We start from the raw sequence: 22751 nt of genomic DNA on the forward strand, positions 1-22751 counted from the left end.
ATCAGATACGCCGATGCGCCGTTCATTCCGGTATTTCCGCTCAAATCGATGCTCTGTCAAATCATAAACGTATAAACAGCGAGGTGCCAACATCTCAGCCGCGCTGTGTTAACCTCCAGTAGATAACGCTCGTCCTAGCTTCCATGTCTTCAATCAGCCCTGCATTTGATCGTTGAATTGCTGGACCGAATCCAAGAAATATTGGAAACCCTTATGAGAATCACCCTCATTTGCGAGGGCAGTCACATCCACATCTAAATTTCCGAAGTCGTCCATATTTGCGTCCATAAGCATCGGGTCCAATGGCGCCTCATTCAGATTGCCAAAGGCACCTTGCACGTCCATCTCCATAGCCTGATGGTCGCCAAAGTATGGCATCGGCGTCTGCGGTAGACTAGGCTCTGTAGAGCCGCTCATGGACATGGGGTCGAAGTCGTCGAGACCACCAATCCAGAACTGCTCGCCACGCGCGGCTCCACGTTCCAGAATGGCAGCATCACAGTCATCATCGGTGTAGTTGTGCTCAGCCATCACATGTCGCTTCAGGTCGCGGTCCCTTGCGAACCGACTAAGGCAACCATCGACCAAGCAGGCAATGGGCCGGCCGTCATCGTAACCAACACCGGTGAGCAGAGCAAGCGCAGAGGGTTCTGGGATGAATCGTTTACGAGCCTTCGCAGCCTTTCGAGTAGCTTTACGATTGGGAAGGCCGAGATGATGCGTCCGGATATGCTGCTCTAAGGCCGCCTTCGTCTTAACGAACTTGCCGCATGCATTCTGTCCACTCCAGCCACTCAGATCAGGATGCTTCGACTGCTGCATAGCCTCTGCAGTGCACGAGAAGCGATATTGCATCTCGTGGACCTGCGAGACATGGGCGTTCAAATTGCCTCTCCTGTTAAACATTTTGCCGCAATCCTGGTGTGGGCACTGGAATAGCTCTTGGTCTTCTAAGCTTGTGTGCACTGCTCTGAAGTGACTGTTCAGGGTTGACTGGTTCTTGAATACCTGACCACAGATAGAGCAGGTAGGTGGATGAACTTTTGCATCGTGTGCTTGCAATTCAGCGGCAGTAGAGAAGGACAACGGCTCCTTTGGTATAGGTACCGTCTCACCGTTAGCGGACTCAATCATATCACAATCAGTGCCAGGCGCAGGGCAGACCATGCAGAAGTGGCGAGGCTCCTCCTTTTCGCTGTGAGCGCTAGTTATGTGCCGCCGTAGCCCGTTCTCGGTCTGGTATCCATGCGTGCAAAGAGTCCCCGAGGGGTCAACGAAGGTGCACGGGTATGCCTTCGTCTCTAGATGTACTGTCTTGACATGGGCGTCAAGGGTCTTCTGCTTCCGGAAAGCTTCCTTGCAGGGCGGATAGCCTGTACAATAGAATTTGGAGTCGTGCACCTCCTTATGTCGCTGCAGCCGACCGTTCGAAGTGAAAGTCTTGCCGCAACCTTCCCAATGACATACATGGTTTCGTACGGGCACGGCGTGGAAGTGCGTCAAGTGTCTCTGTAGATGGTCCTTACGAGGGAAGTCTCGGTCGCAATCTTCGTATGGGCAGGCGAACGGGCGTTCCTTGGTGTGGGTGCGCATGTGGGATTCGAGACGGCAAGGCCGGTTGAAGCGTTGGCCGCAGCCTTCGAAGTCGCAGACGTAGTTCCATGATCTCTTCGCCTCACTGTCCGCTCGCTTCTTGCCATTATCTGTGAAGTTAACCTTTCGGTCTGTGGAAGCATCAAATTCCACGCTAGGGTCGGCTTCAGTGTCGGAAGCGTTGGAGTCGTTGCTCCCGGTTGCTGTTCAGCTTGTCAGAGGGCGACATGTACGGGTTGAGCGATGGAAATACCAGTGCGAGTCTTCTTGCTCGAAGGTGCATCCCTCGACTCTGCAGTTCTGCGTTTGGCTGCCATGGTTGAAGCCTGATCGATCGTCAAGTGGTGGGAGCCATCGGGAACAGTGAACAAGTCAAGCCGGCTGCAAAATTCAGTGGAGACGAAATCTTGGCATTTCTTGCTAGCGCGGCTCGGTCGCGGCTTCCTAGAATTTTAGGCCCGTGCTCCGCGAATCTTTGTTCGAGGCATTCAGAACCCACTGCACTCACACTTGTCCCTCCGCGCGCAGACCGACAACCCTCCATACCCGTTGTGAACCCTAGCTTCGCTCGAGCGCATACACATATACGTTTACGGCCATGTCTGACTACGGAGGCGATGACGGCTACGATGCGGGAGGCTACAACGAGTACGGTTCTCCCAACCTTGAGCATAGCGTTGCGTGCATGCGTAAAAGGAATAACAGCACTGACTGTTCTGCTTCTTTAGTGATGTAGTCGACGTATACGACGAGGAGGCAGAGCCAGATGTTTATGACGACGACGGCGCGGACGGCGAGGGCCAGCAGGAAGACCCAGAGACAGTCCATGACCAAGACAACATCGTCGAAAGCGGAGACCCCAGCGCGGCAGCGGCAGCCAAATCTTCACAAAAGAATACTGTGGCCGCGGAGAAGTCAAAGAAGGTGCCCAACGACCAACGCTCGACGACACCATATATGACCAAGTACGAGAAGGCGCGTATATTGGGAACACGCGCTTTGCAGATCAGGTACGTAGGCTGCTTAGAAAAGGAGAGCAGAATGGGACTGATACAATGAAGCGGCAACGCGCCAGTCCTCATCGATGTAGAGGGCATGACGGATCCTCTTGAGATTGCTCAAAAGGAGTTGCGCGAGAAGAAGATTCCCTTGGTCGTACGGCGGTATCTTCCCGATGGATTGTAAGCAACTGCGTTGAATGCGCGAGGACTGTACTGATGTGTAATAGCTACGAGGACTGGACATGTGAGGAACTCCTGACGTAGTGGAAGCATGGATGGTTGTACGCAGTGCCAACTCAAAGTCTCGAGTTATGTCGGACTCTGAAATGCGCATGTTGTTGCACCACACGTTATTCATGTACACACGCTTCTGTTGTGGGGGAATTGTAGGTGTGAGGATTGCATTTTGCACGGAGTTTCGGGGGAGGTAAAACGGAGCATGCTCGGCGAATCGGCGTAACAGCGATCATTAACACATACCCTCCGAATCAAGACCGAATTAACACACTTCGTTGACGCATAGCGGGCCTTGGAGCGGATCCGATTTGAGTGATGGATCACTTACCCCAATTTAGGCATGGTGGGGTTCGAGCGAGGGGAAAGATGCCCCGCGTCTAGTAACATTGGAGCTCCCAACGTCACAAAGCTGTCCCAAAACAAAACCAGACAGCGCCCCAAACTGCGCCTGCATCTTGTCATAATACTCCTATACCGCCATCACGCATCTCTTCCAGGCACTTCGCTCGGCCATCGCCATGTCTTTCGAAACCACAGCTACCATTGCCTCCTTTGGAGGCAAGCTTTTGAAGCTGAAGCACCAGTCTTCCAGCACAGGCACAGACATGGCACTAAATCTTTACCTTCCGCCACAAGCTCTGAAGTCAGGCGCAAAGGTTCCCGTTCTGTTCTACTTGTCAGGCCTGACCTGTACGGGTGACAATTGTTCCGAAAAGGGCTTCTTCCAGCACGGTGCCAGCCAGAAGGGCATTGCTGTTGTGTACCCAGACACCAGCCCACGTATGTTGAGCATGTGAACATCTGTTCTTCTCACTAATCTAATCGTTCACACAGGGGGCTTGAAGATCGAGGGCGAGGATGATGCGTACGATTTTGGTTCCGGTGCCGGTTTCTACGTCGATGCAACCAAGGAGCCGTGGAACAAGGGCTACAACATGTACTCCTACATCACGAAGGAGCTTCCCGAAGCTTTATTCACGCACTTCAAGGAGCTTGACGGCAGCCGAATCAGCATTACTGGGCATAGCATGGGTGGTCATGGTGCCCTAACAATTGTATGGCGATTGCGACGATGCAAGGTCAAGCTAACCGGAAGCAGTTCCTTAAGAACCCCGGACAGTACAAGTCAGTCTCCGCATTTGCACCCATTGCGAACCCTATCAATGCCCCTTGGGGACAGAAAGCATTCAAGGGCTACTTCGGCGAGGACCAGCAGCAGAAGTGGAAGGAGCACGACGCGACCGAGCTCGTGAAGCAGTGGAAGGGTCCATTGGACATCCTCATTGACGTGGTTCGTTAGCCCTTATTGTACATGTACTTCCAAAATGAGGTCCTAATTATACGAAGGGTACTGGCGACAACTTCTACAAGCAAAAGCAGCTTCTTCCTGAAAACTTCATCGAAGCGGCTAAGCAGGCGGGCAACGACAAGGGCATCAACCTGCGGTTGCAGCCCGACTACGATCACAGCTACTATTTCATGGCCACATTTGCAGACGATCACGTGGCATGGGCGGCGAAACACTTGGGAGTCTAGTAAGTCGGCTGTAGGCATGGCTTATCACGTACTAACCGCTACAGAAGCGATTCTGTATCGAAGGGAAAGCTTTGAACAGGCGACTAGTAGTCGTTGTCGGCCAGTGTTCATGTAAAACATCACAAACCTCTCCTGTTTCCCATGCAGTGGACACGGATTTGCAAATAGAATACCACTTTTACCGCTTCTCTAACAGACTCAAAACTTTTTGTCACCCAAAGCCACGCGATATAGACCTCGCATTTCACAGCGCTGCACCAGCCGCTGTAGTTTTCGAGTTACCCAGATAATAACAGAGACTGCAAGCAAAGGATGAGTGTCATGCACAAGCCTGACTTGACGTAAAAGCAAAAAGTGACCCACTTCAGATATGTAGTTCCTGGTATCGCCTTCTCTGTCAAAAAGTCTACCACCGTTTTGTCGAATCTTTAGGCGCAGTGTGCCAAAACTTAGAGGTTGTACATGAAAAAAAAAGAGACAAACACAGGTGCAGCAAGCGAAGCAACGGGCTTTTTCAATGTGAACCAAAGACCGTCCATAGCAAAACTGTGAGGTCCGCACGTTGCGTAAATTCGACTGGCACGTGCGCGAGATGATGGTTGGGTTCCACCTGCCTAACGGCACACAATTGATTCATTGAGCCGTCACCCAACCCAAACCACGTCACGCGAACAAAGACCACAGTTTTGTCTCTGCTTCCCGTGAGTGTTACAACACTGCTGCTACCTTCTAGATAACCTGAGTTACCTGCGACGCGATTATTTCACCCCACCAAGGCAGCCCTACTGCCCCGCGCTCCGCTTTCACCGCCCGTCGCAACATCTACAATGCAAACAGCGCTTTCGCCGATGGCCCGGTAGCTTCAAGAAAAAAATCACCTTACCACTGTCGCGGTTGCTTTGCTTGAGTAAACCCTGTGGCATCCGACCGGAAACTGAGATCGACTTGCATCTGAGGCGGTGGGGAAATGGAAGCCCAGGTAGGCAATGTGTGCCACTCGTGTTTGAACTTCTCTGACCGTATATTCTACTAGGTCGAAAATGCGATCCAAATCGCCTCTGACCCCACCTCAAGCCAGCAGCTGCGCGGGCAAGCGATAGAATACCTTAATCAGCTGCGCACCGAAGGCTCAGCATGGCAGGCAGGCCTTACGCTGTTCACACGCGATCCTCGTGCGTCCGAGATCATTCGCCATACCTCGCTCGACCTCGTAAACAACGCTATGCAGGAGCATCGTCTGGACGACCAGAGTTTGTCATACATCAAGGACACTCTCATGAATTATATTCGACAGACCTATGCATCTGGGAGCTCTTCGGCGGATGCGGGTCACCTACAAAACAAATTGATGCAGACAATCACCTACCTTTTCGTAGCTCTATACCCGTCTTCATGGCAATCATTCTTCGACGACTTTCGCGCGCTAGCTGGCGACCAGGCTACCATCGGCAGTGTCAACTACACATCGACATTGCTTTACCTGAGGCTGCTGGCCCAGGTGCATGACGAGATTGCAGACGTTCTAGTTGCAAGACAGGAAGACGAAAAGAAGCGGAACACAGAGCTGAAAGATCTCATTCGCCAACGTGACGCCCAAAAAATCTCATTATCATGGCAAGAAATACTGGCAAAATGGAGGGAGACAGACTTTGGTCTCATAGAGATGTGTTTGAGGACCATCGGACGTTGGGTCAGCTGGATCGATATTTCGCTTGTGGTCAACGAGAGCATGATCATGAATTTTCTGCAAATGGCAGGCCAACAGGGCATCTCCTCGCCGGAAACCCCTGAAGGAAGGGTTCGAGATGCCGCAATCGATACGTTCTCCGAGATTGTCAGCAAGAAGATGGGACCTGCGGACAAGATACAACTGATTGAATTCCTCAATCTTGGCTCAGTTGTAGGCCAGCTCATCAGTAGCCCCGCCCTTGCCGACCAGAGCACATCTGACTATGACAATGATCTCGCCGAGACCGTAGCAAAACTTGTTAATAATATCGTCTTCGACATCGTCAAAATTCTGGAGAAGGACAACAACGATGAACAGACTCGTCAGCGTGCCGACGCACTCATTCAGATGTTCACGCCTTACTTGTTAAGGTTTTTCGCTGATCAATATGACGAAGTCTGCTCAACAGTCATCCCTTCTCTGACAGATCTTCTCACCTTTTTCCGTAAGCTGCAGAAGAAGACTGGTTCCCTACCTTCTCAGTACGCGGCCATACTTCCTCCCGTGCTCGAGGCGATAATTGCAAAGATGAAGTACGACGAGGCGGTTTCCTGGGGCGAAGAGGGCGAACAGACGGATGAGGCCGAGTTCCAGGATCTTCGAAAGAGACTGCACGTCTTGCAACTAACAGTAGCAGCCATTGACGAGAACTTTTACATCGAGACTCTAAGCCGCGTCGTAAGCGATACCTTCAGTCGACTGTCCACGGGCGGCCATTCTGCATTGGATTGGCGCGACCTGGATCTGGCGCTATACGAGATGTTCCTGTTTGGAGAATTGGCCATGCGTAATTCAGGTCTATACGCTAAACGCGAGCCATCTTCTGTGGCTGCACAACGACTGGTGGGGATGATGAATAGCATGCTAGATGCTGGTGAGTTCTGTGTGGTTCAAGCAAAGAGTGCACTCTGACATGAACTAGACATTGCGAACTACCCTCACCCTTCCATACAACTGCAGTACATGGAAATCTGCGTTCGGTATTACCAGTTCTTCGAACAGAACTCCCATCAAATTCCTAAAGTGCTCGAAAATTTTGTTCGTCTCACGCACAACAATCACGTCAAAGTCCGCTCGAGATCTTGGTATCTGTTCCAGCGATTAGTTCGACATCTACGAGCACAGCTTGGCAACGTCTCTTACGACATTATTCAAGCTATTGGTGACCTTCTCACCATCAAAGCCGAGTTACCAGAAGATTCCGGGGATGACATGTCATCCGACGAGGAAGATCAATCCGCGGATGCTCTGTTCAATTCTCAATTATACCTGTTCGAAGCGGTCGGATGCATTGCTTCCTCAGGCACAGTCTCGACAGAGAATAAGAAGCTCTACGCGCAGACTATCATGAGTCCGCTTTTCGCCGACCTGGAGCAAACATTGCCACAAGCACAGAACGGTGATGAGCGCTCGATCTTGCAGATTCATCACATCATCATGGCTATTGGGACCCTTGCACGCGGATACTCCGATTGGGTCCCTTCCAGCAATAGCGAGCTTCCGCAGAGTGAAGTAGCAGATGAGTTTGCTAAAGCATCAGAAGCCATTCTCATTGCTCTGAAGTCCCTCAATTCATCAAGCACAATCCGCTACGCCGCTCGATTTGCATTCTCCCGCATGATCGCTGTACTCGGCTCGCGTATCCTCCAGGAAATTCCGTCCTGGATTGAGGGACTCTTATCGCTCAGTTCGTCTATGGATGAGATCTCCACGTTCATGAAAGTCTTAGGCCAAATTATCTATACTTTCAAAGGAGAGATTGCTGGTATACTTGATACGGTCCTCACGCCTCTCCTGCAACGCATCTTCACCGCGTTAGCAGTTACTCCATCCGGTACAGACGATGAAATCCAATTGGCAGAGCTTCGCCGAGAGTATCTCAACTTCATATCTGTGGTGCTAGGGAACGGTCTAGGGTCTGTATTTGTGAGCGATGTCAACCAGACAACCTTCGACACTATCATCACATCAATCGACACGTTTGCGAGAGATACATCCGATTATCCAACAGCCCGCCTAGCCCTCTCGGTGCTCATTCGCATGACCTCGGTATGGAGTGGGCCAGACAAAGTGGGACCTGGCGCCAATACGACTCCGACAAGTCCCGCCACAGCACCTATTCCCGGCTTCGAGAATTATGTTGTGGAGCGCTTCTCGCCATTGGTCTGGTCCATTCCCACATCTGCCGGTTTCAATCCCAAGGACGCACAGGCGAAACAGGTACTCTACGAGGTCGCTAACCTCCAGGCCGAGATCGTAAAGAAGGTTGGCGAGCCCTATGTCGAACGGCTGAGGACGGACCTTTCGGGCATGGGTGTGAGCGAGGATGTGGTCGATCGATACCTACGAACCCTCGCAGGCGCGTTCGAAGGCGTCGAGAAGTTCAAGGAATGGCGGATTTTCTTTGCGCAGTTCGTGGGCTCAGCGCAAGGCTAGAGTCGAGGGTTTCGATTCAAGATGGAGGGCATTTTCACTTGATCTGGCGCACTAGCGTTCATGGAGCGGCGGTACCTTTGCATTGTGGGCGTGCATGGGGGGATTGACCAGCATTGCATGGGGGGATATACCATTATAAAACTCGAATAGCTAACATCTTGATATGATTATGACTTGCATAGTACATCGGACAGGCATAGTTGTCGTTGCCGAAACGAAGATCGAGGGGCTCGACGGTGTAGATGTCTTCCCTACCTCTCCTGGGATGTGTACGGTGGCTATACGGTGTCGGGACATACCTTTAGAGGCTCACAGCTCGAAGCACCCTATGATGGGCTGTCTAAGATTCGACTCATGCACGCCTCGTTTCGCAAGCTTACAGCCGACCTCCAACTTGATTCAAGAGAAGGGTTGGGTTGATTGAGCCGGTCAAGATCAACAGTCATTGCTTCTAAAGAATACTGTGGTGAGTACACGACGAACAATGCACGTACAAGGAGCGCACTGGTCCTAGTCCGGCTGAACTTTGTCTTTCTGGGCGTCTCCAGTGGTTATCACGACCATTCTCCTGTGAGACAAACAGCCGAAAGCAGCACCCGGGGTGTTTCTCCCGCAGACGACGACGAAGCCAATCACACAGCAAGGGCAGCCGAGATTGGGACCGGGGTTCCAGCTGACCAGGCGAAGATCGCCCGCTGCGTCGCGCAATGCGCATCAATGCCGATGAATTGCGGAATGTGAATTTTGTGCGTGACGGCGGCGCCAGGCTGAAGAGAGCAGTGCGGAGCGTGATTGGCCGACATAGGACCGAGCAGGTCGCCACCGCGCCCCACGAGCGGGTTGGCCCTGGGTTGCATCGCCGAGGCGGGTCTTGTGCCTTGTCCATTGCTTGTCGAGGAGAAGGGAGGGTGAGGGTGTTGTGTGGGGTTTCGCGGACGCTGTATCCACGATCCACGTCAGCCATGCGCTGCGAGCGGTAGGCGGGCGAGCATGCTGCGAGACAGACTTGGACCTGCCTGTTCGGTGCGTAGGGTCGGCTTTAACCAGGTCGGAATACTCCAGACTTCACATCGGAGCATCGTGAGCGCAGCTGTGGTAGCGAGCGTGCGAGCCTCGTCGCTGGTGACGCGAGTCGGTTGCCGCTGGATCTGCGTGCTTGATCGGCGGCGAACGGTCACGACGTTTGGCTGGCAGTCTTCTAGCAGACTTCTAGAAATGTGGCCACATGGCGGGGAAGGCTGGCGGCAGCAGATCGCTTCGTGCCATGACGCGCCGGTCTGCCACTGCGCGCTGCATTTGCGGTGCCGGGCATAACAGCTGGCGACGTCGCGAGACGGCGGGTGCAGTCCCGCGCATGCAGCCAAGCGGGCGCGGGCGGCATCTTGGGCTCGACAGGAACTCGAAAGGCAGAGGGCTCCGAGGCTGCGATGCGCTGCGTGAAGGCGACCCACAGCGCTCGAGGCAGTGGCCAATGACGCGCGCGTGAGAGCTTCCAACAGTCCTTCTAGAAGCCGTGCTACTGTGTCGAGTCCGGCCGCCGCCAATGATGGCAGGCCAGTCCTCTCACAGTCGCTCTACCACCCTCGAGCCCTCGAGCCCTCGAGCCCCCGGCCTCACGTCTGCCCTGCCCGTCCACCGCGCGCCGCACCTCATCGCCTGCCCGCGCGCTTGGGTCCTGCCATGCCGGCCTCGTCCCAGTGCACCTTGGGGTAACACATCTGCGAGCGCGCGAGCCCCTGCGTCCTGCGACACTTCCCCTCTGCAGTCTTCCTCCTCCCTTGAGCGACCGGCCAGAGCATCCGCACCGCGAACACCCAGCGCCTGCCCTCCCGCGCCCGCCGCCCTGCCTAATCGGCCCTGCGACGCCCTGCACCTCCTCCCCACACCCACACCGGGCCGCCGCGTGCCTTCGCTCGAGCCTGCGCGCCGACCACCAACACGCCGGCTGCCACCTCCACCATTCCTCGCTGCCACTGCGCATCTCTGTGTGTGGCCCCAGCGCAACCTCCAGCGCAGCCGGGTCCTCCTGGGAACCTCGTCGTTTCAGGTTAGATCTGTCTTTCCCCACGCCGTCCGCGATTGGCGCTCAAAGCCTCGCATCTCCAGCTGTCTCTCGCTCGACGACCGTCTCAATTGATCCCGCCACCGTCCCCTCCTCCTCTGCGCCCTGCGCCCTCGCAGGCCCCGTCACGCCTCACTCAGCCGTCGCGACCACGAACCCCCATTTTGCGACCATCATAGACATCCTCCCGATCGAGCGGGAGGCTCCCCGAACCGCAGAGACCAGTCCTCGCCGTCGCTGCGCAAGGAGTGGAGAAGATGGAGCATGGCGCCTGCAATGTCGTATACATTGACCGTCGCGCCAACGACGAACACGTGCGACGGGAAACGCTGTCCAGCTCACTCGTTGCGCGGACCTCGACAGGCAACGTGCCCCAGGGCTACTTCCCCGGCTCTGCGAAAACACCCCCGCCCGAAGTCCACACCAATGTCGAGAGTATTCTCTCTACGTTCAATGAAGGTAGGCGCTGCGGATTCCTTTTGCTCCCGCAGCAACGCGCTGACAGACGGACAGTCCATGTGTGCGGTTCCGGCGGATCATGTCTTGCCAAGATAGCGCAGCTCCTCGAATCCAACAAAGACAATGTCCCTACAATCGTGCTCATAGACCTTCCCTATGACGAAGAGCAACGGCTTAAGCGGCTATCGCGCGAGCCGAGAACGCCATCGCCCACAGCCACACGTCTTATTCGAATAGATACGGGCGAGCCCGACGATATCTACGGAATGCATCTGCTCACCCACATATCCTCCGAAATTGCTTCGAAGAACTTCTCCAAGCTGGTCATTCCTGTGGTGATACTCAGCGGGCTGGATCGCGACTGGGCTTCGAATACGTTGCCCTCCCCCACAGTCCATGGATCGCAGGTACTCACTGATACTGTTCGTCTGGTCCGATACCTTGATGCCGGTGCCGTGGATGTGTTATCGAGTCCGCTATCGAAAGACGGCGTACACGGTCTTGTGATACACGCCTACCGGGTGCACAAAGAGGTTGCGCGAGAAGAGGCTAGTTTCCTGACGACCAAGAGGAACAGGAAGCTAAGCTGGGTTGGTGTTAATGATCAAAAACCGTATGCGTATCTGCGCGAGGCTATGGTTTCGAACTTGATGGGCGGCATTTGCAACCCGGAAACAATTGGCGAGTCTCTGGAATCAAGGTATGACTTCCTGTCCGCGAAATTAAGGTAGGATACTGATCATTTAAGGGACATCTTCGTTGACGAGGAGCGAAAAGAAGTCATCGCAAAAGCGGTCGGCACCTGGGCGTTTTCTGCGCATGACTTCACCGATGATGAGCTCCTATTTGGTGCTTTGCTCATGCTAAAACACGCACTAAAAATGCCTGAAGTAGAAGAATGGGGCATGACTGATGGTGTGTGCACCAAATCATTGACTGATCTTCCACTAATCATTTCGTGCGTCAGATGAACTTACAATATTCTTGCTTGCCAGTCGCACAGCGTACAACGAATTCGTCCTCTATCACAATTTCCGCCATGTCGTCGACGTCCTTCAGGCTCTATTTCACTTTCTTGTACAAATAGGCACACTACCTTGGTATCCGGTTGACAAACCGCGAGCCCAGGCTGCGCCGGATTCGCCGATCGCGCAGCTGCTCAAGCCGTTCGACGCACTCACACTTTTAGTGTCTGCCATCGGACACGATGTTGGGCACCCCGGCGTCAATAACGCTTTCTTGGTCGCACTCAATGCTCCCTTGGCGCAGCTCTACAACGACCGTTCCGTTCTCGAATCATTCCACTGTGCTGCATATTCGCAGCTCTTGCGCCGCTACTGGCCCAGAGCCTTCTCTGATGCCGCTATGAGGAAATTAATGATCAATAGTATTCTTGCCACAGACATGGGATTGCACTTTAAGTACATGAGTGATCTGGGTCACCTACAAGAGAAACTCGGACACGATAAAGGCATGATCGACGGTTGGAACGTCAAACTTCGCGAAGAAAACAAGGATCTGGCCTGTGGTGTATTGATCAAATGCGCCGATATCAGTAACGTGGTAAGTGCGTCTCTGCGACTACTGACATTTCGTTGACACTTTTCAGGCGCGCAAATTCCAAACAGCCGCTCGGTGGGCAAACATCCTCACCGACGAATTCAGTAATCAAGGCGTCATGGAAGAAGAGCTCGAGATACCATCTTGCTTGTTTGGTGGACCGCCGGTACGCGACGACATAATCAAGCTTGGGGAATCGCAAATCGGATTTATGAACATCTTCGCAAGACCTCTTTTTGAGGCTGTTGCAGATATTTTGCCTGCAATGCGCTACGCTGTCGACGAGATCCTGGAGAACAAGGCCATTTGGGAGAAGAAGATAAGTGATGAGAAAAACAAGGCGAAAAAGCCAGTCTTCTCATTGGGGCTCCTCAGTCCTTCTTTCACTGCCGATCCAACGCCAAGTCCTTTCTCGGGCGGTCCTCTAGGCTCGAAACCACCTCCCCCAACTACGCTGCCGACGTCCCAGCTTGGTCACACGGTACAGAGCTCGACGTGGGTAGTTGACTCAGATGAAGGAGGTCGTCGTGGTTCCGGTGGTTCTTTTCACGGCGTATTGACCAGCTCGCGACAGTCATCTGGTGTCGACAAGGGCTCACAACGTTCTTCTGGTGCTGGCCTTGCTGGTGTTCGTTCCCGGGAGAACCAAAGTCAATCGCGGCGAGGGAGCGGTGATGCGAGCTTGACAGCCATCCTAGTAACCCAGAAATCGGGCGCAGGAGATACACCTGACAACGAAGATGACCAGCATCCTTCCCGTACGTCGCCCTCTCCATCGGGACACCGCAAGGATACAATGTCGCCAAAGAAAGAAAAGGATACACGGCCAGTCACGGCGCCCTCATCGGCAAGACGCAATCAGGGTAAGATTCCAAGCCCACAAGACACCCTATTCTACCTTTCTTCCCGGCCTTTAGGCACTGGTCCTGACTTTGACTCAGCAACAAACATGTTTCCCGTTCCGCACTCTTCATCGCAAAGTCACTCTGAGGTAGATCTCTCCGCTACCGCAAACGGAAATTACGATGGCTCAAAGATGCAGACATGGGAGTCCAACAAGCTCAGCAACGACAGCACTATGTCCAGATCTGACGCTTCACGTGACATACACCGACGAAGCGAATGGTGGCGACCCGCCCGAAAACAGCGCGACCATCGAAATGGTGGCCTTGAAACGCCAAACCAGCAGCAAAACGCGATGCTGGACCCTACCGCCACAAACACAACATTGGATCCGAATTGCCCTATAGCGACTAGTCCAGGTCGGACGAGTCGGACCGGAAAGCTGAAGAGCTTCTTCAGGCGCAAGTCCGGGAGAGCGGCCGATTCAGAGAAACAGCTTTCGAGTCATGGAAGCTCCTCTCAATTACCGACCAGTGATCCTGGACGATCAGTCAACAGCGATGAATGACACAATCGGGGGACTCATGACTTCTACAGCCCTCATTATCGACATTCGATCGACACTTCACTTTAGCGATATCCCCGTACGTCTTTCGGACGCGAAGCTAGCAAAAGCAACCTTTCCATCTTTGCGATGGCTTACTTGTTCTGCAAAAGACTTTTCTTACATCAAATTCCTTTGCTTTGGACTTGCGCACGATGTTACGGAAGCAACGAAACGCTCCCACTCATGTACTTCTTACCGGTCAGATTCATCGACCGCGGCCTTCGGGCGGGTTTTCCGGCGAAATGTTCTCCACTGCTTCATTGTTCGCCTCTCGTTCGATATACCTCGCATCTTCTTCTTGAAGCATCGTTCAGGATTTCATTGCGTGCGGTCGCTCCGTTCTCATTATATTGCCTGCGCCATGGGAGCAAGGGGGGCAAGGTGTACTTTGTGCTTGAACGCACGGGTTTTGTTACGATGGATGATGCATTGAAATCCTCGGGCGGCGGCAGTCTTTATACAAGCGTGTTGACTCTTATGGTGTCCAGCACCGAGGGGTACGAGAGATGAAAAAGGACCGCCATTCTACTTGCGAGCTTGCTCGGTTCTGCTACGGTACGAAAAAATGCCACGAGGAGTGACGACTCCTTTGTTTCTAGCATGACCATAGGGGAGCTTGCGAAAAGAATCGCTAGTTGTGGTGAGGGCTTGATCGATAAGATGATGGTGGTGATTAAGAGCAGCGTTGGAGCTGCGTTGCTACGACTGACACTATGTAATGAATGTATTTCCAAACACTCTACCTCAGGGTTCTATCTACTCCAAGTCTCAGGAACTTGGCTCTTGCATATATGTGAACGCCAAGTCATACGCCATAAAATCACATATCAAGTGACCTATACTATTCAGGGTCACCTTAGGATGTATCTTCGATTGCTCGACTGATAGGAGCTTGGTCAGGTAGGAAATTCCTCCTGGCCAGTTTTATTATTGATGCGAGAGCTGGGGAGGGTCAAGACGATTACGAGTCTATGCCCGAACTAGGTTATGGCCCCGCCTCATTAACCGCCCCGGCTCTACGGAGTCGACGCGCTGATACCATGTAAATCCTCATCTCGTGATCCGCTCACTTCACCCGTATACGATGCAGCACGTTATGCCGCCCCTGTGGACCGCACACCCTAGCGAAGTATTGCTGCCCGCCGAGGTAAAGAGTCGTACTGCGAGTACTGCAGACTCGGGGACCTTGATGAGAAACTTGCAAATGTCGCCTGCACAGCACTGTAGTCTCCGGCTCCTCGATGGAAGAAGGTCAAGCTATAGTAGGCCTGATCCTAGCGTCTACCTAGGATTAGGGCGAGCGGTGGGTTATGAGCTTTGCTCGCGTGCACGAAAAGGTTAGGTTGGGTGCCGTGCTGCGCGCAGGAGCTGCATGGGGAAACATCCCGGCCCCTAGTCTAGGCCCGTATTACTGCGTACGTTATAGGCATGCTGGCACTCGGCTCTTTTCGGCAGGATTGTGTGATAGTGTGCGCGATTGTCAGATGCCAATGTGTACGCTGGGCTCTCCGAGGCTCATGCGAGGTGGAGAGCGAGCGCAGAGGAGCCGAGCAAGAGGGATCGTGCGAGCAGTGCGAGCCTGCGATGGCCGAATATTAGGATTGGCAGGCAATAGAGAGTGGGGAAGGTAGGGAGATATATAGAGGGGGGATCGGGCGTTTTGTTGAGGTGCGCGTTGGCTTTTTTCCGCTTTGCTGTAGGGTCCTGATATTCGTGGTTGGTCTTTGTGTATGATGCGTGATATGCGTCGAGTAATTGCTTGTGCTGCGGTCGCGTTGGGGGCGACCGGTGCGATTGCAGATACGTGCTCGAGCGTTGCGGCTTCGACATCGATTAAGCTCCTGAAGCAGCTTGACATTGGGTATGCTAGTATGTATTCCCTCTTCCTTCCTCGATTCCTAGCAGAGTACTCGTTGAGTTGCCCCAGATGGGCAATACTAGCACCGATTGTGCTTGGATCCTATCCTACCTTCTCCATCATGTCCACAATGTTGAATATTCCTGACCACATACCCCAGCTGAACAAGCGAACTACTGGAGCACTCAATGCGGAGCGCTTAAGCCGTCTTGTCAATTGTACCCAACGACTGCAGAAGAGGTCGCTGCCATCGTACGCATCCTTGACGCCAACAACGAAACCTTCGCCGTGAAAAGTGGAGGACACAACCCCAACCAAGGCTTCGCGAGTATCGATGGTGGGCCGTTAATATCTACACGCGAACTCAATGAAGTCATATACGACGCTGGGGAGGGCGTTGTCCGAGTCGGACCCGGAAATGACTGGGAAGACGTTATCGGAGCATTAGACGGTACGGGCGTTACGGTTGTCGGAGGGCGGATTGGCGACGTGGGTGTTGGTGGGTAAGTTTTGTGTTTAAGAGCAGTCAATTTTAGACGAAGTTGCTGACTTTCAGTAGCCTCGTTCTTGGTGGTGGATTAAGCTTCTTGTCGACGCAGTATGGCTGGGTCGCAAACAACGTTGTCGAGTATGAGGTTGTGTTGGCGAACGCGTCGATTGTGACGGCATCGGAGAGTCACAACGCGGATTTGTGGAAGGCTTTGAAGGGTGGAATTAACAATTACGGAATTGTGACGGCCTATACCTTCAAGGCCCATCCACAAGACCCTCAAGTAAGTGCTGGCACGCTGGATGCCCTGATGGATTTACTGACTGCTGGTAGATTTGGGGCGGTAACATCGTCTACACTGCAGACAAGTCTGATGAGATACTGGCTGCGCTCCGAGACTTTACCCAGTACTACCCGGATGATAAGGCGGGTATCATCATGACGGCCGAACTTACACAGTTGGGAGCGATCGATATATGGCTGATGTTCCTCTTCTATGATGGACCAAGTCCGCCCGCGGGTGTTTTCGACAACTTCACGCGCATAGCACATGTGTCGGACAACACAAAAACTCGGAGCTACTCAGAGCTACTCACCTTCAACAACTTTGGAGTGATAAAAACAGAGATCTACACAATCGCGACGGAGATGATTCCACTCCCAAGCGTTGAAGTGGGCGCCGACTTCCTGGGGGCCATCTATGATAACTGGAGAAACACGACCGAGTCTGTGATTGACGCAGCGGGGGTAATCGGAAGCATCGCCTTCCAGCCAATCCCAAAGAGGCTTGCTCGCAAAGCGAAGGAGGCCGGTGGAGACATGCTCGACCTGGACGACGACATCGACCGCATCATCCTCGAATTCGATCTGTCTTGGTTGTCCACGCTTGACAGCGAGAGGATGGATGTGGCTACGCAGCAGTTCTACTCGGGTTCCAGGAACTTGGTTGAACAGTATCAGGCAAGCGGGAAGCTGCCTGCAGAAGCGTACCTGCCGCTCTTTGCGAACGATGCCTATTATCGGCAAGATTATTTTGGAAGGCTAAGGACTGCGGATTTTGCGCGAACAGTCCGCGACGCGTATGATCCGTCTGGGTTCTTTGCCAGCCGAACGGGTGGTTGGAAGCCATGAGCCCATCTGCGGCATCATTGGCCAGGCGAGCGAACTCGTGCAGGTCCGTAGTGATAACCATAATTATGTCTCAGCATGCATCTTTTATCGATTGTGAGGGCTCGGATGCCGATAGCGAGGCTTGAGGGAGGCTATGTCGACGTCCGCTTTGGCGGGGTTGCGTGAACGGCTGTGTGAGATGACAGCAACACCCAACCAGAACCCGCAGTGGACCTGCATCGTGTCGTACCTGGAAACGGTCGCTGGTCCGGATAGGCCCGCGTGGAGACACATCCGGGAGCTTAGAATAGCGCTGCCGCGTGCGAAGCAGTCGACCTCTGTGTTTATTCCTGCCAGCGGGGCGGCTTGGCCTACACCACCAGGCAACTGGCCAGGTACGCTGGAGGCACAACAACGTCGACGGTGCATACTGCGGAGCAAGAGTACCTTGCGTGCCTCCAGCGTCGTCGCGATCTGCCCACCAAGCGCTACATATTGCCCTGTGATTCGAAGCACGTGCGGCGCGACCGCAACGTCGACCGCGCCGTCTCCACGACCGTCGATCTGTTTCGAAACAGCCGCTCCACTGTTGCGCTGCGCTTAGCAAGGCAGCAAGGCGACAAGGCGACGAGGCTCCGCGCCGTCCGCTCTTTGACGCTGTCACTGACGGTCGCGCGCACCGTTAGCATGCGCTTCTGCTCCGCTTCAGAGCCCCTGCCCTCCGGCTCCTGTACAATCCTCACCATCTCACCATCTCACCATCTGCATGCCCTTCCAGAACGGCTGGCTTACCACGGACGCCAGCGACTCGCTGCAGGTCCGCGCTGCAGTGCTCAGCCCTACCGCATAGGGGACCGTCCCCTGTTCGTGGCCACCAGGCCCGTCTTGTAGCGACCCTATCAGTGTGAGGTGCGACTAAGCGCCCACCACCTTCACGGCTGCACCCACTGCGCAAAATTAGAACAGGTGCGCCCAGCCGCACAAGAAAATATCCTCAAACAGGCGCTTCTTGCTCCCCCGGGTCGCTCCCTTGTTCCGCATACGGAACGGCTCAGACGCCCGGTCGACCAGTTTATGGGCCTCTCCACGTCTTTTGGGAGAAGCGCCGATGCCATGACCGCAGTTTCACCATCATCTGGCGATTACTCTAACAGATCCCTGTGTCAGATAATTCTCCGGGCGGCCTGTGTGGCCTTTGTTTAGATGCACAGAAACCGCTGCGGCTCTGATATAAAGTCAAGCCGCCGTGCCTTAGCTTGGGGGCTCTCCAGATACCCAACCCCAACACACACGAGCTCTTATTCCTTCGTTTCCTTGCTGTCTCGACTGTCTCCTACCTTTCGTTCCAGCATCACTTTCGTTCCTCTATCCTAATCCTAATACTCATCTCCTCTCGCTTCAGCCTCTCAGTCATACCTCCCCCGTTCGCTGTCTCCTCCATCCATAGCTATTCCTCTCTCCTTTTTGTCTTTCTCCATGATTGCAAATATGCCAAAGACCGAAAGAGTCTCGTCGGTTAACCGCATTTCCGTCTCCACTGCATCTGCTGCGGGAGGCGGAGTGCGGAGTTCCTCGTGGTCTCAGTCCGATGATGAGACCTTGATCAAGGCACGCGCTCAAGGATTGAATTGGAACCAAATCTCTCCCAAACATTTCCCTTCAAAGTCTGCGAATGCTTGCCGCAAGAGGCACGAGCGCTTGATGGAGAAACAGAATGCTGAGCAGTGGGATGGAGTCAGACTTGATGTCCTGGCCGAGGCATACATGGAGGTTCGAAGCGAAATGTGGCGTATTCTGGGTGCCAAAGTAAACGAAAAATGGCAGCTTGTCGAACAAAAGGTATGTTCAAAGCATGCCTCAAACTCTCCATCAATTGAACCCCTCGATTTTCTCTTTGCAGTACAACGTTCGGTGAGCTAACTTGCTGCGCAGTGCATGGAGAAAGGATTGAAGAACCTCACGCAAGCGTACCGCCAGGCGCAGAGGAAGCAGGGTACATTCGACATCAACGAAGACAGTGGAGTTGGCATTTCTGACCTGGACGAAGACGCTCACGAGAACCCTTCGCCAGTACTAACAGACACTTCCAACCAATTGCCTCTGGCGTACCAGCAGCCCACAAGCTTCCACCACCAGCAAACGCGTGTGCCTTCCATCCACTCGATTTTGCAGCACCCCCAGCTCCCGCAGTCCATGTTGCAGCAGCAGACCATCGGTCAGCATTCAATGGGTTACCCCACCTCGTACCCACCGCAGCATTAACCGCCATCTCACGTCCTCGGACACATCTCTTTCATCGTTGTTTTCCTAGCTTCGGCTTGTTTTCTCTTCTCGCTTCTTGCTTCCTTCTTGCTTTCTTCCTGTCGATCTTCACGACCTCACGATCCCTCCTCGATATACCTTGTACCATTATCACCACGCTCCTTGAAGGGACGAACCCAGCATGATGGCAAACTCGGATCCATCCTCACCAAGTACACGTATACCTAGACTGGGCTAGGTTTGTTCTTCTTTAATCATCTCTTATCTTTTCAATCTTTTCATCTCTATTTCTTGTATCTCTTTACTTGTAATCAGGCATGGACTCTCACGGACATTCGCTGTTTGCCACATCACGAAGGAACGCACGCATATCATCATACAGGGGCATGGCATATTCGGCGTCTCACTTCGCATTACTATCGTTAAAAGAGATATCACTTTCGAAAGGGAGAAGGACGGGGCGCAGGAGCGCATTTTAGATTTTTGTATCTACCATTTCCTAGCTTTCCTTACTTTCGACTATCTCTTTGGTTCGAATTTCTATATCTCATTATTTTCTTACTACAGGCATCATCTGCATTGGAGAGGAATAAGCGTGCTATTGCGTCATTACTGATTTCGACATTGCAGGATAGGGCTCGTTGGCAAGGCCTGTTGGCTAGGAGATACCCACATCGAGAGGACGATGGAAGACTAATGGAGAGGCGTTTAGTAGGCTTTGTGGAGTTCGTTGCTCATGGGATAGATTTCGCTCTATCTAGTTCATAAAACGAATCAGATTTGCGTATGGTCCTTTCTACACCAGCCTTCTCAAGCCCCAAGTTGCGTTGGGTCCAGTTGTTGCACACACACACGCGTATACGCAGTCTTATCAAAATACGACAATACAGACTTCCATACCAAATCATTCCCCAACAAAGAGCTATCGGATGAGAATCTTCTGGCCTGTATGCCTATGTGATATGCAGCCTAGCGTAACTCAGCTTACCTTACGCCCTGCGAATTTTGTCCAAGCATTGTACCTATAAGGCCCCCCTGTGACTACCGTGGTACCTGCAGACCTGACGCCCACAGTTCGCAGACCATACCCGACATCCTCACCGGTCAGTACATTCCGTCGTCCACCTCTAGTCAGACCTACTACGCAAGCTTCACTCAAGTCATACGACACGAGGCTTCGCTCTCCTTCTCCACTAGCAGAGCCTCCTTCGACTAGTCAGACCCCATTCATCACCAATCCTCCGGTCCTGAAGCATCACAATTCAATAACTTCATGCATACACAAGTCCACCATCCCACTTTCATACCAACCGTGCCGCAAAAGCCGCAGCGTGCACCCCGCGCTAAAAATAGTGTCTCACCGGTGGACAACGCACCCCACGATCGCGGGTCATTGCGGCAACGTGGGCTCAAGATCTCGGCTACCACCAGTACGGCTTAGCTCGCCAGCTGCACCAGGCCACTTTGCGCGTCGATGACCTAACCATTGGACTTTTTGTCAGTGTGCTCCGCCACTGTCGCCGTTCTGCCGGCTCTGACCTGCTCTTGACCATGGAAGGAGCACACGAGCAATGCCCCCCGTTCGTGCCCCTCTCTTGCGCATCCCGTATACCTCCCCTCTGCCGGCACCTCGCATAATCCCCGCCAGCGCAGGCACAGCCTCGGGCGCTATTGCTGCCCTCGCGGAATTCCTGGGCCGTTCTGAGCGTGCAGAGTCGCGACGAGAGAAGGATGGGAAGACACTGCTGCTCACTGGTGCGGGCATATCGGTCGCATCCGGCCTGGCCGACTACAGAGGGACGAAGGGAACGTATACGCTGAACAAGACGTATCGACCCATCTACTACAATGAGTTCTGCGAGAACCATGAGATGCGCAAGAGATACTGGGCGCGGAGCTTTCTGGGATGGACAAACATGTTGAAGGCGAGGCCGAATGCGGGACACGAGGCTGTTGCAAGGCTCGGAGAGCTGGGCATTGTGTCGAGTTTGATCACCCAGAATGTCGACAGCTTCCACCCAAAAGCGCACCCTTCGTTACCCACAATCGAACTCCACGGCTACCTTCGCACCCTGACCTGCCTCACCTGCAAAAGCTCGTACTCTCGCAACGACTTCCAAACCGATCTTGCGCGCCTGAACCCCGCCTGGTCTACCTTCCTTCAAGAGATGCTTGCCACCGGCGCCCTCGACACCGAGAACCCAGACGAGCGGCGAAAGCGAGGCTTGAAGTCCAATCCTGACGGCGACGTCGATATACCTGGCGCACCGTACACAACATTCAGATACCCCGCGTGTCCTACCTGTCTCGAGAAAGGAGTGCAAGGTGTGGGCGTGGACAATGACGGTGGATGGAAAGAAGGAAGCACGGGAGGCATTTTGAAGCCTAGTGTGGTCATGTTCGGCGAGAGCATACCGCTGGAGAGGAAGAATGCCGCGGAGCAGGCAGTCAATGCTGCGGAGAGGATACTGGTGATTGGAAGTAGTTTGGCTACGTACTCCGCCTGGCGGCTTGTCAAGCATGCAAAAGAACTCGGTCTGCCGATCGGGATATTGAATATCGGAGGAGTACGTGGTGAGGACACATTCTTTGGAGATGTGCCCGAGACGAATACTGGAAAGCAGGCGGTCAGGTGTAGTGAAAGTGCGGATGTGGTGCTACCAGGGGTTGTCAAGATACTAGAAAACAGTGGGAGGTAGCGCGCGCTCTATGGTTGTGCGAATGTGTACTATACATCTTGGAATACACAAGATTGCTAAAGCTGTTTAAATGCAAAGAAGACGTCGTGGTGGGATTCGGTCATAAATCCATATCTAGACATCAATTTTCTTATCCTATCTCGGGTAGGCTCAATGCTGCTTTGCTGTGTCTTCTGTAGCATCAACGTGAAATCTACTTCCTGCGTCTATTGGTCTTGTAGAGGGCATGTTAGAAAACGTTGAACTGTTCTATGTTCTACGCTAACCGC

At 53.4% G+C, this 22751-nt stretch overlaps 7 protein-coding genes across 7 annotated transcripts; 6 read left to right on the top strand and 1 right to left on the bottom strand.

Moving 5' to 3' along the window:
• Positions 1-153: 153 nt before the first annotated feature.
• Positions 154-1910, bottom strand: N0V89_003046 (uncharacterized protein; the record flags this gene model as incomplete). Its single annotated transcript, XM_056211849.1, has 2 exons — positions 154-1796; positions 1847-1910. The coding sequence occupies 2 exons, from the start codon at positions 1908-1910 to the stop codon at positions 154-156; spliced, it is 1707 nt and encodes a 568-aa protein (XP_056075322.1).
• A 281-nt stretch (positions 1911-2191) lies between these two features.
• RPO26 (subunit common to RNA polymerases I, II, and III) lies at positions 2192-2858 on the top strand (the record flags this gene model as incomplete). Its single annotated transcript, XM_056211850.1, has 4 exons — positions 2192-2241; positions 2322-2603; positions 2655-2774; positions 2822-2858. The coding sequence occupies 4 exons, from the start codon at positions 2192-2194 to the stop codon at positions 2856-2858; spliced, it is 489 nt and encodes a 162-aa protein (XP_056075323.1).
• A 491-nt stretch (positions 2859-3349) lies between these two features.
• Positions 3350-8532, top strand: LOS1 (pre-tRNA nuclear export protein; the record flags this gene model as incomplete). The annotated part of the gene is made up of 8 exons (XM_056211851.1): positions 3350-3611; positions 3666-3886; positions 3931-4122; positions 4179-4366; positions 5052-5068; positions 5324-5346; positions 5401-6970; positions 7019-8532. The coding sequence occupies 8 exons, from the start codon at positions 3350-3352 to the stop codon at positions 8530-8532; spliced, it is 3987 nt and encodes a 1328-aa protein (XP_056075324.1).
• Positions 8533-10851: 2319 nt separating this feature from the next.
• Positions 10852-14024, top strand: PDE2 (3',5'-cyclic-nucleotide phosphodiesterase; the record flags this gene model as incomplete). The annotated part of the gene is made up of 5 exons (XM_056211852.1): positions 10852-11053; positions 11108-11753; positions 11802-11968; positions 12021-12616; positions 12663-14024. The coding sequence occupies 5 exons, from the start codon at positions 10852-10854 to the stop codon at positions 14022-14024; spliced, it is 2973 nt and encodes a 990-aa protein (XP_056075325.1).
• A 2497-nt stretch (positions 14025-16521) lies between these two features.
• N0V89_003050 (uncharacterized protein) lies at positions 16522-17542 on the top strand (the record flags this gene model as incomplete). Its single annotated transcript, XM_056211853.1, has 3 exons — positions 16522-16529; positions 16687-16694; positions 16776-17542. The coding sequence occupies 3 exons, from the start codon at positions 16522-16524 to the stop codon at positions 17540-17542; spliced, it is 783 nt and encodes a 260-aa protein (XP_056075326.1).
• Positions 17543-19009: 1467 nt separating this feature from the next.
• Positions 19010-19783, top strand: SIR2rp2 (NAD-dependent protein deacylase SIR2rp2; the record flags this gene model as incomplete). Its single annotated transcript, XM_056211854.1, has 2 exons — positions 19010-19360; positions 19454-19783. 2 exons carry the CDS (start codon positions 19010-19012, stop codon positions 19781-19783), a joined length of 681 nt encoding a protein of 226 aa, XP_056075327.1.
• Positions 19784-21354: 1571 nt separating this feature from the next.
• On the top strand, positions 21355-22482 carry N0V89_003052 (uncharacterized protein; the record flags this gene model as incomplete). Its single annotated transcript, XM_056211855.1, has 1 exon — positions 21355-22482. The coding sequence occupies one exon, from the start codon at positions 21355-21357 to the stop codon at positions 22480-22482; it is 1128 nt and encodes a 375-aa protein (XP_056075328.1).
• Between the last annotated feature and the right edge of the window lie 269 nt (positions 22483-22751).

The sequence above is a fragment of the Didymosphaeria variabile genome, assembly GCF_027946475.1.
Source record: "Didymosphaeria variabile strain IMI 356815 chromosome Unknown scaffold_2, whole genome shotgun sequence".
NCBI lineage: Eukaryota > Fungi > Ascomycota > Dothideomycetes > Pleosporales > Didymosphaeriaceae > Didymosphaeria > Didymosphaeria variabile.